The following is a 15270-nucleotide window of genomic DNA, read 5'->3' as shown; positions in this document are numbered from 1 at the left end:
ATGCTTCCAGAACATAGCATTAGGCTCGTTGACAGGTTTATAGCAATTATTTTCAAAGTTACCGTCAACAACGTTAAAACCGATCTGATGATTGTATTTGATGAACAAAGTAAGGAATGGCACAAAGTTGAATCACATACATCATGTGCCCTTAAATGTGACTATTTTTTTGATATGTCTGATGAAGAAACAATTTACCATGTTTTAGATGACGACAACGGTACTATTGAATGTATAAAACCGGAATATAATACTCGTGTAACAACTAGACTTGTTCACTCATGTGAAACTGAGGGTACGGAATTAAGAAGAGTACCACACAAACTGTGTTTTTCCAAAGGAATTTGCTATCAGATTAATTACAAGGAAACGCACGTATTGAAACAGGTATCACCACAAGGACATATGTTGGTAGATGACAGCACCAACGTTCCGTTAGATTTACGAACATATAGATATACACGAGAGTTTGAAACATGTTATTTGTATGTAGGTAATATGAGCACCACACACAGTTGCACGTCTTTGACACCAGTCTTAAGTACGTTTAACTTTGACGTAATTGGGATATCTTGTTGGAATAACCACGTGGCAATGCTGTCGGAAGATGAAGATTATCTCCTTCTTTACAACACCACAACATGCAGACTCAGTCAAATGAACTGTGACCTTGGATATGACAGAAAAATTAATTCATTTAATAAAGGATTTTTGGTTTTTGACCATCAGAAAGTTATTTGTATCATGAAAGGTCCACATGATGATGTATTTCAAAGCGTGTCAGTTGATCTATTGGATGAGCTGTTTTACAACCAATTTGAGACTTTTAACGATGCTAGAAATATTTATATCTACAAGTATGATGATAACAACGATTCATTTGTTCTTGGGATAGCAAACATAAATGAGACCTTTACGCCCCCGAAACGAACAATCACATGGAAACTCCTGCCTGCGCTCGATATAAACATCAATTCAGTTATATCAATACTATCTGTTAAAATTCCAAAAGCATATGCCCGGTGCCATCTACTTTGTCCATGTTTACAATGTAAGCCAATTAGCAGAGGAATCAAACGAAAAAGATACCAACAGTGGGCATTTGAATTCTGGAGTGATTCCGAAAACAGTAACGACGAATATTCGTCCGCTGTGAACACATCAGAGGACGAAAGTGACTAATATAACATGATGATGCTCGCCAGTTACATCAATGGATCTATATTCAATTTCTTTTAAAATTGCAAGAGTAAATTTCCGCTGCCAATTTCTTCTTCATGTGAACAATGTAAACAAGTTGCTAAGAGATATCCAACAAATAAAGTTGCGAGAGCGCCGTTGATTATATGTAATACCTATGAAAGAAGTATCGACGGTTAAACTAACGCTGTGATCGGTTATCAATAATAATAATAATAATAATGAGTAAAAATGACAAAATCATCTTCTGTAAAGCTGAAAGGATAATGACGGTACGATTGAATGCTCAATAGCGCCAACGACAACGTTCGGATGAATTGCATAACGCTAGAAAACAGTCGTAAAGGTATATTTACGAAAGCTCTGGTAATGCAATATCTACATTTGCCCGTTATATGGTATCAAAACGTAGTTTTCTTCTTGTTATTTCATAACATGACTTCTAGTATTCTATAACAATGCCAGTCTCGAACCATATAGTTTTAGGTATCCTATACACATATATTTGAAAGATGGACGCCAGTATTATTATATAACCGTTAACTATATAGACTATTTAAACTTAAATATGTGCCATTCCTTTTTGGACTGTCAAATGTTATTTCTCTCCTTTATTTACATATAATATCATTAAACAATTTCTTTTTCAAAAATACCCACATAATAGGATATTTGATCGCCAGGCATCTAAAAATAACAGTATCACAACTTGCTCGATAAGATGACATGTCGCGCTTATTCCATCGTCCCAATCGGACACCTTAAGTATAAAGTTGAATGAAAAAATCCCAGTAAGCAATGTTGGTTTAACACGTTATTTCCGACTCACATTGTCTCCTTCTTTTTATTTGAAGGTATATTCAACATGCCAGAATTTGCCGCGGATCGTCGGGAGATGATTTGGCAAACAGTAATTAATATGATTTTATTGGTGTTCTGAAACATCTCTCATGTAGCAACATATCGTTAAATCTCGTGCTTATCATCTTACATAACTGATATAAACACGTTAATTAATTGCATTTTCGTTCAAGTGTCGAATAATTATTATTGAAATACTCGTACTTTTGGCTTTACGATGATGCAGAGATGTCGTAGAACACCTGTTAAAATACTTCGTCTGAACGTTTTTCGAACGATTAATGGCCATCCGCGACGAATGTTTGGCTAGCTTCATCTCGCTGCATAACGCAGCATGTCTGAATAAATATCTTAACAGTTTGGCAGTATTTTACCTTCATAAGTATGAGTTGTATATAAGGATTGATTCTAATTTTTTGTGCGTTCATGCAGAATGAACGTTCGGCCGCGATTTTGCATATCCATGGAAAATCGAACAAGTCTTTTATTACAACAAAAGGAACAAAACGTAAGAGCACTTGTCGCCCTTGTTTGTTAAACTTGGCGTTCCTTTTATCATCCGCATAATAAATAGTCAAAACATGATTGGCAGAAAAAATAAATAATCCAAGATTAGTTTTAATCATTTGGTAGTTATTGTAATACATATGGTGGTAATAATGATTTCTTTTGTTATATTCATGTTTTATCACGAAAAATAACTCCTGTTTTATATATGCATGACCAATGTGTGTGGGCATAATACAAGTTGTTACGATACTTTTATGGATTACTTTCAGTTTAACAAGTAAAAATAGCGTCGCAATACCATTTTGTTGTTTTCTTTTAATGTTTTCCATCAAATTGTAGTTAAATGATTTGCAAGTCTTCTCGAATTGACACTCGAAGATGATTGTTCTTACTCGAAAAATACATGACAATTTGACAGGTTCCAATATTTCATGTATTGATATGTTGTTTTATATTAGGTTTTGATATTTTAAAATATTCTTCTTTAATATGACGGATACTATTACATCATTCTTACGATGAAAACAATGCATGTCGACATTTTACTTGTCATTTTTTTTTAAATTGACAGTGTCATTTTATTAGTTGTGTGTATACATGTGCCGTGCTATTTACAAATTACAATTTTATTTGTATTTGTTACAGCAAATTATGGATTCTGTTTTGATTTGCACATATTAAAATTGGGCCACTCAAGACCTTCCAGTTATTTCGAACATGTTGGGAGAATACCAAGATCTTGACTTGGCATTATCACCGTACATATTGTTAATTGGTTAAACTTCATAAACAAGATACGTATACTGATAAATATCGCTAATTACATTTTGCATAGTTTCGATCGGGTACAGAGCAGTGTTATTTTTCTCTCGATAATTTGACTTTTTTACTTGACTCTTTCTCGCTCAACAACACAATGGAAGAGTCGCAAGTTGTCAGCCAAACCATCAGCTGATCAATGACATAAAACAGCTTGCCATTTTCCATACTCGTTTTTAATTAGCAATTAAAATATTGAATTCAAACCCGAAGTACACGCATGCATACTGATGCATGCGTGTGTTCAAGTAGATTGTAAAAAAATGTTAATCAAAGTCATCACTTAAATTTAACTTTATCAACTTCAAACTTCAACTTCAAAGTTTATTGACAAATCGGCATATAACAATACCTTTGGCCATTAAACATATTTAACATTGTACAGACGGCCGAATGATATTTTTTACAACACAATTACATATATAGGTATAAGGAGTATATGTTTTTAAAGAACATATAGATAGATATTAAGCAAAAGTTAAGAAGCAGGTATATTATCAAGCTGTTCTTGTCTATTTAGCATAGCATGATGAATATATTTAGAAACATTTCTAATTGTTTTTGGTTTTTCACACGACATTAACTTAATAAACTTTTGTATAGTCGGGAATGCTACATTTATACAATATTTTAGTCTTAAATTACGATAAAGTGGGCAGCATAAAATAAAATGGTATTCGGATTCTACTACTCTCAAATTACAACATTTACAAAGTCTAGCATTTCTATCAATATTTAGATATCTGCCCGTTTCAATTTCCAAAGAGTGAGAATACAAACGTAATTTCGACATTTCTTTTCTAATATAATCATTATTAATAACATCAATATATTTTTCAAATTTAAGCTCACTTTTAAATAGTCTATAAAAATCTAGTTTTGACTGGCTAGCTACAGTTGTGTTCCACTCCTGTTTATACTGGTCATACAATCTTTGTTTGAACAGAGGTAAGTAATTAACATCATTATTGAAAGCTGTGAAGGTATCACTGAATCCCATGTTGTCTAACAATGTTTTTAAAGCAAAAGCCCAAGAATTATTTCTATTTAAGTGTTTAACTTGTAACTGTTCTGAATAAAACATATATATAGGGTTATCAGTATTTTTCATTATTTTTAACCAATACCTTAGTGCACGTTCCTTACATTTAACAAACAATGGATATCTACCCAGTTCTCCAAGAACTGCTGCACTAGAAGTCTGAGGTTTGACACCCAGCAGGTGTTTGCAAATTTTAAGATGTAATCTATCAACTTCTTTATAATTATAAATGCCCCATATTTCAGAGCCATACATCAGAATTGGGGAAATGAGTGAATCAAATAGTTTTAGTTTAGATTTAACATCCAGATGAACTTTGCTAAATATAGACAATAGACTATGATAGGCTTTGAGTGCTTGTTCATGCAATGTTTGTACAACATATTTCATATTCCCAGTGTAATGGAATTTAATTCCAAGATATGTAAACGAGTCAAGACAGTCAATGATTTCACCGTTCACTGTCCACACAAACATGTGTCTGGATTTACGTTTTTCAAATATACACACTTTTGTCTTATTTACATTAATTTTCAGACCCCATTTATGAGAATAAGTATAAACATTATCTAACAATGCTTGCAAGCTATTGGGGTCCGTAGTGAAAAGAGCAATATCATCTGCAAACAGCAACATATATACAGACAACAATTCTATATCTTTAGCGGTTAAGTTTTCAAAATCAATCGACTCACTAATATCATTGATAAATAAAATAAATAATAATGGAGAAAGTGGTTCACCTTGTTTTATCAATCAAACCTTACTTAGCCTAGATAACGACGGCGCCGCGAGGGTTACTCAAACATAGTTGTAGGGTGTAGACTGCTGTATTCAGACCACATTCATATATTTATTTTTATTATAAACACAGAAATTATAACCGTCTGAAGTGATTATCGATGTAAAAGTTCCATGTTCTATGACGCTTGTGATAAATTTATTACAATTATACATGCAAGTTAGATACCATAATATTTGCTGTCCATAAATCAGTATAAAAACATGATAAAGTGACGTTATTCATGACTATTCACAAATGTATTGATAACAATGAGATGGTTTTAGGCACTTGTCTGTTTAAAGAGTTTTTTTGATGGATTGATATCATGTACTGTTTAAATAAAAAACGGGGAATTTATATCCGTAACCTATTATATAGGAGTTAATTGTTGTAAGTCCTAGTTCTGATCAGGTAACAGTCGGCAGTCAACTGTATCGATCTTAAATAGTTGTACACGGATTATCTTTAGATCAGTTTGCATATTTAAAGTGGCACTCGTATTTAAAGTCAATACATATAAAGCTATAACAAACATAACGTTTAAGTGATAAACCCTTAACTTCTCACTGAATAACGCAATTATGGAAAATATAAATAACTTTAAACAAGATAGTGACCGTATATTTAATAAGTATTTTATTAATTAACTATTACCATTTTGGTTAAAAAACATTCTTATCACTTACCTTTAGCTCACTTGAATACGTATTTTAATATACTTTATTAATTCATGGTGTCAGTCTGCTTTTCTAGACTTGACTTTGCTGATTTTGACATGTATCCTTAAAGTGACATTGCACATACTTATGAATAAAGCACTGTACATTGTAAGGAAGCATGTCTTTTCTTCATAATTTTGTAAATCATTTGCTAAAACGTCAAATGTTTCACCTTCGTCGTCCATTTTGTCGGTGTACAAAATCATAATTGTCGTAAAATCCAACAACGGGTTAAATACAACTGTTATATCAAACCGTACACAGTGGTTCAATCATTCAATAGGTTCAAGTATTCAAAATTGAGTTATACGAAGCACAACAATTTCAAAACAGTCGGAAAACGGAAAACAAAATGGCTACCTTTAAAAATAATTTCCAGCATATTTCTCAAATTAGACGAGTTTCGCCAGCCGATGAAACTGGACCATTTCTCAAATCCAATATTAGGCGAGTTTTGTAGCCAATCAAAACGGAGGAAACTCACATTAGGCGAGTTTGGTTGATATTGTCCGAGTTTGGTCGATATTAAGCGAGTTCTGGCATATATTGTCTCTAATTGTCTGGTATTGGTACAGCAATTGTCTCTGTATCTCGTCAAATTCGCAATAGTTGATTAATAATAGCTTATAATGCATACGCATTAAATGATCTGTGTCTATAAATTGTGGTACATCTTATTTTGAGTAAGAGTTAATCTTTTAATGATTGTATTGATTTATAGAAACGGATTTGATATAAACAATCAATATACATTTTGACTAACACTTACTTAACCAAATGCTTTATCGGTAAATCAGAAATTTCAATATATTTGTTTTATTGCCACAGGATTAGATATAATTGGACAGTCGATATATTTATTTTGCCCAAATTGAATGATCAAAGTGATCAACTATCGTCGCATAAGAAAGAAATACCGTTTTTTCTGCACTTTTCTTTCAAGTTTAATACAGTATCCTTCTTAAGAACAACTGTGTCTATAAGTTGTGATACATTATATTAATAATATATATCGTGTGTTCCCGTTTCGGATAGAAAAATCCAACCCGAGGGCACCTGCGTTGCCAGGTAACGAGGCTTGCCGAGTTACCGGCTACGCAGCGTGCCCGAGGGTCGGATTTTTCTATCCGGAACGGACACACATGATAGATATTTTTTTCTAGCATACCTTAAATTACATTTATTGTGAAGAAAATACATAAGAAAGCGCGTTTTTGTACATTTCACCAAAAAGCGCGTACGATGATGTTTACTGACGTCATGACGCGCAGTAATTTGTATTCACTGCATACGCCAATAAGTTCCTTCGCTATCACGTCTTTTAAGGGTTATTTTGTTTTGTTTTTTAAGGAATATTTTTGTAAAGTTAATGTTAATGGAACTTATCTATTGAAATCTCATAACTATGGTTACATTAAGTGTTTAATAAAAGAAATTGAAAGTATTACGTCACAGCGCGTGACTCATCTGGCATGGGGGGGATGCCAGATGGAGTTTTCCAGCACGGCTGAAATCAATGTTAGAATTGGGAATAAGAGTGCATCTTTAAATGATTTTATATATTTATAGAAATTGATTTGATATAGACAATCAATATACATTTTGGCTAACACTTAATAAGCCAAATGGTTCATTGGAATAAGCAGAGTTCTCAATATATTGGTTTTTCTGCAACAGGATAAGGTATAAGTGGAAAGTCGTTGTATTAATTTTGCCAAAATTGAATGAGCGATGACAAACAAATTTACCCATGTGAGTGGTACTCCAACAAGCAGTTTATCCCAATAATGTCCAAAACTTACATCAAACGTAGATATGTCGTCATTGAGCAAGAACATGTGTTTTCGTGAATATTTTGTTAACTAAAATAAGAATGCGTTACAAGATTAAGAAATAATGCATCATTTAACTGAAATGTACGTTCTGCGGAATCGTAAATGTACATCTCTGATTACTATTAAATTGTTATTGATATTAATTATTAGACACAAGTTCATAGTATCGTAGACATGAGATTTTGAGTGTAATATCAAGTATGCATGTCCACAAGGCATTCAAAAATGAAAGAAAAGTCCACATATGTTTTATCACCACTGTATCGGTGTAATAATTACATATCGTATGACATAATGGATAAACTGCTTTGAAGACAAACTCAAAATAAGCGAATGTGCTTGACATTATTAGTATTTTCCATGGCCGAGAGTGTATGGTTCATCCGGACCCGAGCGTAAGGTGTTTTGCGGAAACGAGGTTTACCATCTTGATTCTTTAAAAGCTTGTGTAGGAAACACAATCCGGTCTCTTGGTCTTTTTACATTTTTACTGCGAGTTATATGGTGAAAAGGTTAGAGAAATAGGACCTGCGCTATCTTTATGGTAATCAAATACGCCTACGTGATAATATTTACAATGTAATGTGACTAATATCAGCTTAATTAAAACGTGCATAATTATGAAGTTATTTGCATACTTATATAAATTGATTATAATAGTAGTCGCGTAAGGTCAAATGCAGTGTAATGGTAAACAAAGAGGGCTTTCATACATCTACTTATGTCATTCACATACTGTACTCTTCTGGAATTTATTTATGCAAAAATAACACTCGACATGTTATATAGGTTGAAACATTGAGGAACATTGTTAATATATGCGTTATCCATAATTTATTGTACGTAGGCGTAAGTCATGAAATAAATTAAAATAACTGACTGTTACATATTTATAGTGATGATGTGTACCAACTGTTTTTACTTTACTATAAAACGCACGATTTGGGTGGGTTTGACAACGATATTCTTAAGTTTAAATAACACTCTTTGCACTGGGATCAGCCAAATTTAATCCATTGCTATTCATTAAGATGCGAATTTACGTTTGGTGCAATAATACATGTATTTTTGAATGTTGTAATCATGACGTTATACTTATTATGATGTATTTTTTCATTGAAGTTGCGTTTACCTGATGAAGACTGCATAAAGTCGAAACGTGTGGAAGTGGAAGTTTTTTTCCTCTGTTGGGTGTTTATTGAAAGTAAATGTGTGTTATGTGAAACTGTTTAGTTTCAATCAATACATCTAGTTAATGGTTATCTCCGTTTGAAATTATTGTTCCTGGTTTCAGCATTCTTGTTTTGATCCTATTAAAATATTCAAAAAAATATCGTTATTAAAAATATACAGAAATGATGGGCCGGGCTTCTTCAAATAGTAATAATGGTTTATCTTTGCTTTTTGACAATGTTTATAGCATAACAGGTAAAACTCAATTCACCAGCAGCTGAATTATTTGAGTATGTTCGCTTTATAGTAGGTCGTAGATGGAGAAGAAATTTGAACTCCTGCACGTTTTATTGCTTTTTCCACAGCTTGTAATTTTATAATTTTCCGTTGTTCTTTATTATTGCTTCATGTAATCCAAATGTATTTATTATAAGTGATTACAAGGACATTATTACAAGTTGTTGAAAAAAATATTGCTGAATAATCATGTAATATATTTTGTTTTATGTAATGGTGATGTTAGTGATGCTAGTGAAAAGTTCGAAGATTTTACATTTCCACCAGCCTTGAAAATCAGCCTTGAAAATACTTAGTATTTCAAATGCTTTGATTTTCTTTAAATACACAAATACATCTTGTACTTGCAGTAACTTTTATTAAGCGTCAACCCATGATTTATCTTGCCTCTTGGAACATACAACCCTCAAAATGACATGAACGAAATAAGCATGCATACAGATGCAACCATTGAATAAAGAAAACATTTTCGTTGGAAAAAAATAACTAAGCTTTTTAAAGTTTATGCTTAAATCATTTTGTTAAGCGTGATGCGGTAGTAAAGTAAAAAAAAACTATGATCCTGATCATATTGGCAATTAACGTTTTAATACTGACATTAGCACATTTCATCGTCATTAATTATTAATTGCGCGGATGAGCGATGAATGTATATAGCCCGGCGAATGCATTCGATATTCAATCAAAGATCATACGGCAAGGAGTATATACGTTTACTCATACACCGAGGTAACGGATGAGTCACAAAGTGAGACTTAATGTTGATATACACCCTGTGATGATTGTGGAAGAAATTCAATTAAACATCAATATTTGGTTTCGTTTTACAATGCAAATCTAAGTTTCAAGATTTAAAATTGAAATGAAAGACAAATAATCAGGAAAAACAATTTTGGAACATGAGATCGTTATTCGCTCAAATGATCTTGTTCTTGATGACAATAGTTGTTCATGAAAGCAGGCAGATGTACAACTCCAGTTTTGAGTTTGAAAATATTCTTGGCGGGCTGGTCGTTCTCGAACGCCATGGCGCTCAGGGGCTTCGCTTGCTTCAGTGCTACGTTTGTATCGAGAGGACACAGTGATACTCAACCTATGTCTCCGAGACAAAGTCAAAATATTGATTCGAGTGATCCTGTATTCTAACGACGGCGGATCAGACAGTATCGAATTTACCATAAATAGTTAATATATAGGTGAATTCACAACACAAGGTCGTTCGTCTGGTGGAGAGTTTGGAATGTATTCCTCGCGTCAGGAACCGTAGGTTCCGAAGTTGATTTGCCAGCTGGATAACATGAACTTAGGATAAAAGTGAATGTCTCTGATTGCTTTGGCGTGGAGCTTGATGTGGTTAATGTAATTACTGACTCTAAAGATTTAGTATGGTGTGAATCAAAAATGATTTTTTCTACACGTCCTACATTGTGTTCTAGGCTTGTTAACAGTCGTCAAATGCTTTGACATAACTGTTTTGTTTGAATGTCAAATAGAGCGTTTGTCCTTGTATGAAATTTGTGTCGAAAAATTAAATATACATGACCCAAGAAGCTTATTGTGTGCAAAATCAAACATAATAGTCAATAATGTCAATTATTTCACATTTGCATTCAGCGTTTAATCACTCAAGTGAGTTTCTAGTTTCGTTTACCATTCTAAGACGCAAAACCCAACATTTACATAAAAACAATGATCATGAAAAACTGTAAGCTTTGTGTATCTGTGTCTCTTATATAAATGTTGGGTTTTACGTCTTAGAATGGTAAACGAAACTAGAAACTCACTTGAGTGATTAAACGCTGAATGCAAAGGTGAAATCATTGACATAACAAAAATGAAACATAAAGCAAAAATATGTCAACATAATTTAACTTTTAGTACCAAACGACCTTGAAATTGTGCAATCAAAACAACAGAGCTAACTCCTTAAAGTTACTGAAGAATTCTAAAACAGGCATAATTCACCATTATAAATGTGTAACTATCTGAACGTTACAATGACTGATATTAAATCAATTAAATAGAACAGGAAGGGCAATCCTTGCAGCATGAACCTTGCCAAATCTCTGTTGTACCGTATGTACGTCCTTTTTAAAGACTACTAACCACAAAAAGGAAAAATAAACGAAAACACACACTAAAACAAAACATAACACAAAGACGTGAGTCCATTGTTATAATTGCTTGACCAATAAATATGAGGCCTTGCTTGGAATCGCGAAGGGGTACTTTTATCTTATCACTTAATTAGCCTAAACGGTTATTACACATATGCATTTAAATATCAGCCATATAGACGGAATAGATGTGATAAAAAGGAAAAACAGTTTCTACGCTTTACCTTTCTCAAGTGTTTTTCTCCTTACGCGGGCGACCAGACATCGTGTAAGATTAGCCTACGTGTACGTCTTACCCTCGGCAAAAGTTCGTGTACGATTAATGTATACACATGTTTTAAATGGTGCACTGACAAAACATAAGTGTTAAAATAGTATCACTCTACACTAAAATGGTGCATTGCCATTAATTGGGTAAGAATTCCTAAAAAAGATTAATTCTTGAATAAATCATGAATAATTGTAGATAAAGAATAAACAACGTGGCGCTTTAAGATAAATACTCTCAAATATGTTTACGAAGCGTTAGGACCATGTTTCGAGCCTGCCTTTTAGTTTGTTCTGATATGGCCGATTGCTGACCCTACAGATACTTAAATTAGGGGTATTTATTGCCTTCCTAAAAGGTGCCCGGAATATAAGATAGGAATCGGGAATCAAGATGTTCATAAATTAAGATGTGTCATACGTCCATTATACTGGGGAAGCGGGAAGCATTGAAAACCATTGAATAATCTATGCGTTTGAAGATAAGACCTTACACGTTGTAACGGTGCCATGGTAGCTAAAGGAATTCGATCGAGCCTTATATGTCAACACAACATAAAAATACGATCTTTTAAGAAATTATTTCTTCTGTTGCAGGTGAACCATCTTTCAATAGACATTTTTCCTGAATGACTGCCTTATAAACTGTATTGAAGCATATTTGACAATTTTATGAAAAAAAGGTTAAATGTGTCATTGCATCATCGGAATTCTTATGTATTATGTCATCGGCAATGAATCTATATTTAAGTTATGAGTGGAATGTTTACCAACACGATATTGTAAGACACAAATATCGTATGATGAATGTCTAATATATTCACGTCAGCTTATATATATGCTAATAAGCGACTTGCAACATCTTGTAAAGCCTAACGGGGCCAAACGAAATACAAAAAAATATGAACACTCATAAAATAATGCTTATCGCATTTTTACAGTAATTATGCAGTGCATTACGTAAAGGTTCGGTTACGAAATTGACGTATGAAGAAAAATAGTCTACAATATATTAAACAAAATCAAGTATTTTCAATCTTTCAAGGTTTAGGATGAAAACGAATTATTGTCAGGTATATAAAAATGTCATATTTTATTTTTTTAATCCAAAATAATTCATTCAAAGTTGTAAAAATGTCACATGGTTTGACTCTTTGGTTCAAACTAATATATCGAAGTTGTTATATGTCGGCGAACAAAAATGATATATTTGGTAAATATTAACTTCAGTCTGTGATATTGTACCTATGTTTCTCCAAGTGCTTAATATCAGTAAAAACGTTGGTTTAAACAATATTTATTTCGATATAATATTTACATTTAGTATAGTTCTACAAATTTGAGCATAATCAAAATTAACAAAGACCAAATACGCAATGCATTGAAACAGAAAAACATGTAAAGTATGCACAAAACAATAGTGTACACATAATTGAGAAGAAAGCCTTGAGGCTTATACTATGTCTCTCTTCTGTAAGTCATTCACACTGCTAGGCTGGTGCGCAAGTTGTAGTGACTTGAATAAATATAATCTTATAGTCGTATGGTGCAAACTATGCTGTGTAAAGAACAAGTTGTTTTAGTTTGTAATCAATTAGTTAGAAGGAAGAAAAGATAAAGGTTGAAGAAAAGGAAGGTGTAATAAGGAAAATGATACAGGGACGGGTTAGATCGGGATCGGGATAAGGTTTGTTGGAATTTGTACTCAAAAACGTTTAGATTGGCGTATATAGTTCTGGACGTGGTCAAAGATAAGTTTGTTCGTTTGATGTGAAGCTTCCTTCGATCACAGAGTAATAGTGGAGGAGACAAATGACAAACGGTGGATAACTGACCAATGATATGATTTCGTTGGACGTTATATAATGGACAGGTGAAGAAAAAGTGAAAAGTGTCTTCAATTTCACCGCATTGACAATTAGGACTGTTTACAATATCTTTTGAGAATAGATGCTTATTAAGGTTGCTACAGTGCATACGCAACCTCGCGTGATGGCGCAATATATATGAAAAACGCTACAGAAACATGCTCAGTAGCAAAAAGTTTAAACATAAACCCGGTTTAGTGGCATAAACAGCACAGTGCATAAATACTATAAATACAAAACTTTATCAAAGATTGTTAGCAACCGCCTTGGATCGATCAGTAAAATGTAAATTTACTGGTGAAAGTCTTGTTTCATTTTAAAAAATACCCATCCTTGACAAACGATTAACTGCTGTGGAAGCAAAGTTCAAAGGTGTGGAATGTGTCCGACAGGTATTTTGCGACTTCTGACACGGTCTCGTGTTTTAGACGTTTTAAAAACCTTGCTCAGTCAAAGGTATTTGAGTCGTTTAATAAGTCCCAGTCTCTAGATAATTGTGGGCAATCATAGTTATACTCATTGACAAACCTTTTTCACTTTTAATAATAAGCACAGCAATAATACTAATGTTTATAATTGATAGCGTGCATGCAGGGTTGTCGGTTATAACTCAACTTGTCCTACCACTTTTACCTGTGCTATTGTTCCTTTTTTGGAAGTGACGATGCCTTGTTTCGATTTCAGTACATTGTAGTTTCATATTTCATGGCATAGATAATCGCTGTATATTATGATGCATCGATGCATATTGGTTAGCACCGCTTCAGTGTTCTCTAACTTACATTTTTGTTGTTGTTTTAGTAAGCGAAAAGGGAATTTTATGGTGGTATGGGAGTTTTAACCTTTGGCGTATTCAGGTTAAACGTAAATATTCCGATAATTCAAATCAAATGAATTATGTTTCCTTGTACGCATACTATTGATGAAATATCAAAAGTTGGCGGTTTCGTTTTTTTCCAACATATTTTAATCATAAATGCTTGTTGGAATAAGCATAGGTTGCAATGAAATGCCTGAATTATACTCGGCAAAAACATGCATGGTTACCGGTGAGCAGTTAACATGATAGATAACGTTTTATATTGTTAACTTATTTATCATTTTGCTTGAGTATCAATGTCTTGAGTGTTTAACTGCAGATAATAAAAATTCTTTAAAGTCTTATGAATATAAATTTTCATGACTAAGTCATACAATAAAAAAATTATTACAGACACCGTGCGTTGAGTAAATATAATTTAAATCCGATATTCAGTAAGTATAATGTAAACCTGTTATTCAGGTGAATTTAAACGAGAGTTCGTTTATGGTGATTTAAAACAAAAACGCATATGATATACATATTTATTTGAAAAAGAAAAGCCCGTTATAAATAACGATTAAATCGCTTAATTAGATGATATATAAAGAAGAATATTGAGTTTTGAAATCATGTCATGCCCATAAAGAGTTATGTGATCCTTTCAAAACTTAATTGATATCAATAAAGTGCATGTCAAACCTTTTTGCTCTCGTATAAAGTTACAAAGACGCATTGGCAAATCAAGACATAAAGTTAAACAGGTATGACGGGCCGTATATGGCTTCATTATGATCATGTTACATTTATGTCATGCAAGGCTTAAAACCCTGCAAATAGTGGGACATACCCCAAGAAGTAAATTGGAAGCCAAAAATATTGTAAAGCCGTGACGAATAGTTAACTGATGACTATACAAAGCCAACAATAAAATATACATCATAAAGTGGACACAATTTGTTGGACCATCCTGCAGTCA

At 33.0% G+C, this 15270-nt stretch overlaps 1 protein-coding gene across 1 annotated transcript in view; it reads left to right on the top strand.

The window, feature by feature from the left end:
• The window catches only part of LOC128243202 (uncharacterized), a 5904-nt gene extending 3134 nt beyond the window's left edge, over positions 1 to 2770 (top strand). Inside the window, exon 4 of the mRNA XM_052960806.1 lies at positions 2055 to 2770. Coding sequence (XP_052816766.1) covers positions 2055 to 2099 — 45 coding nt within the window. The 3' untranslated portion in view covers positions 2100 to 2770. The remainder of the gene's footprint in view (positions 1 to 2054) is intronic.
• The last annotated feature ends 12500 nt before the right edge of the window (positions 2771 to 15270 follow it).

Source organism: Mya arenaria, chromosome 8 (assembly GCF_026914265.1).
Source record: "Mya arenaria isolate MELC-2E11 chromosome 8, ASM2691426v1".
Taxonomy (NCBI): Eukaryota; Metazoa; Mollusca; class Bivalvia; order Myida; family Myidae; genus Mya; species Mya arenaria.
Note: the sequence above shows the minus strand (reverse complement) of the source record. Positions and strands in the feature narration are given on the sequence as shown.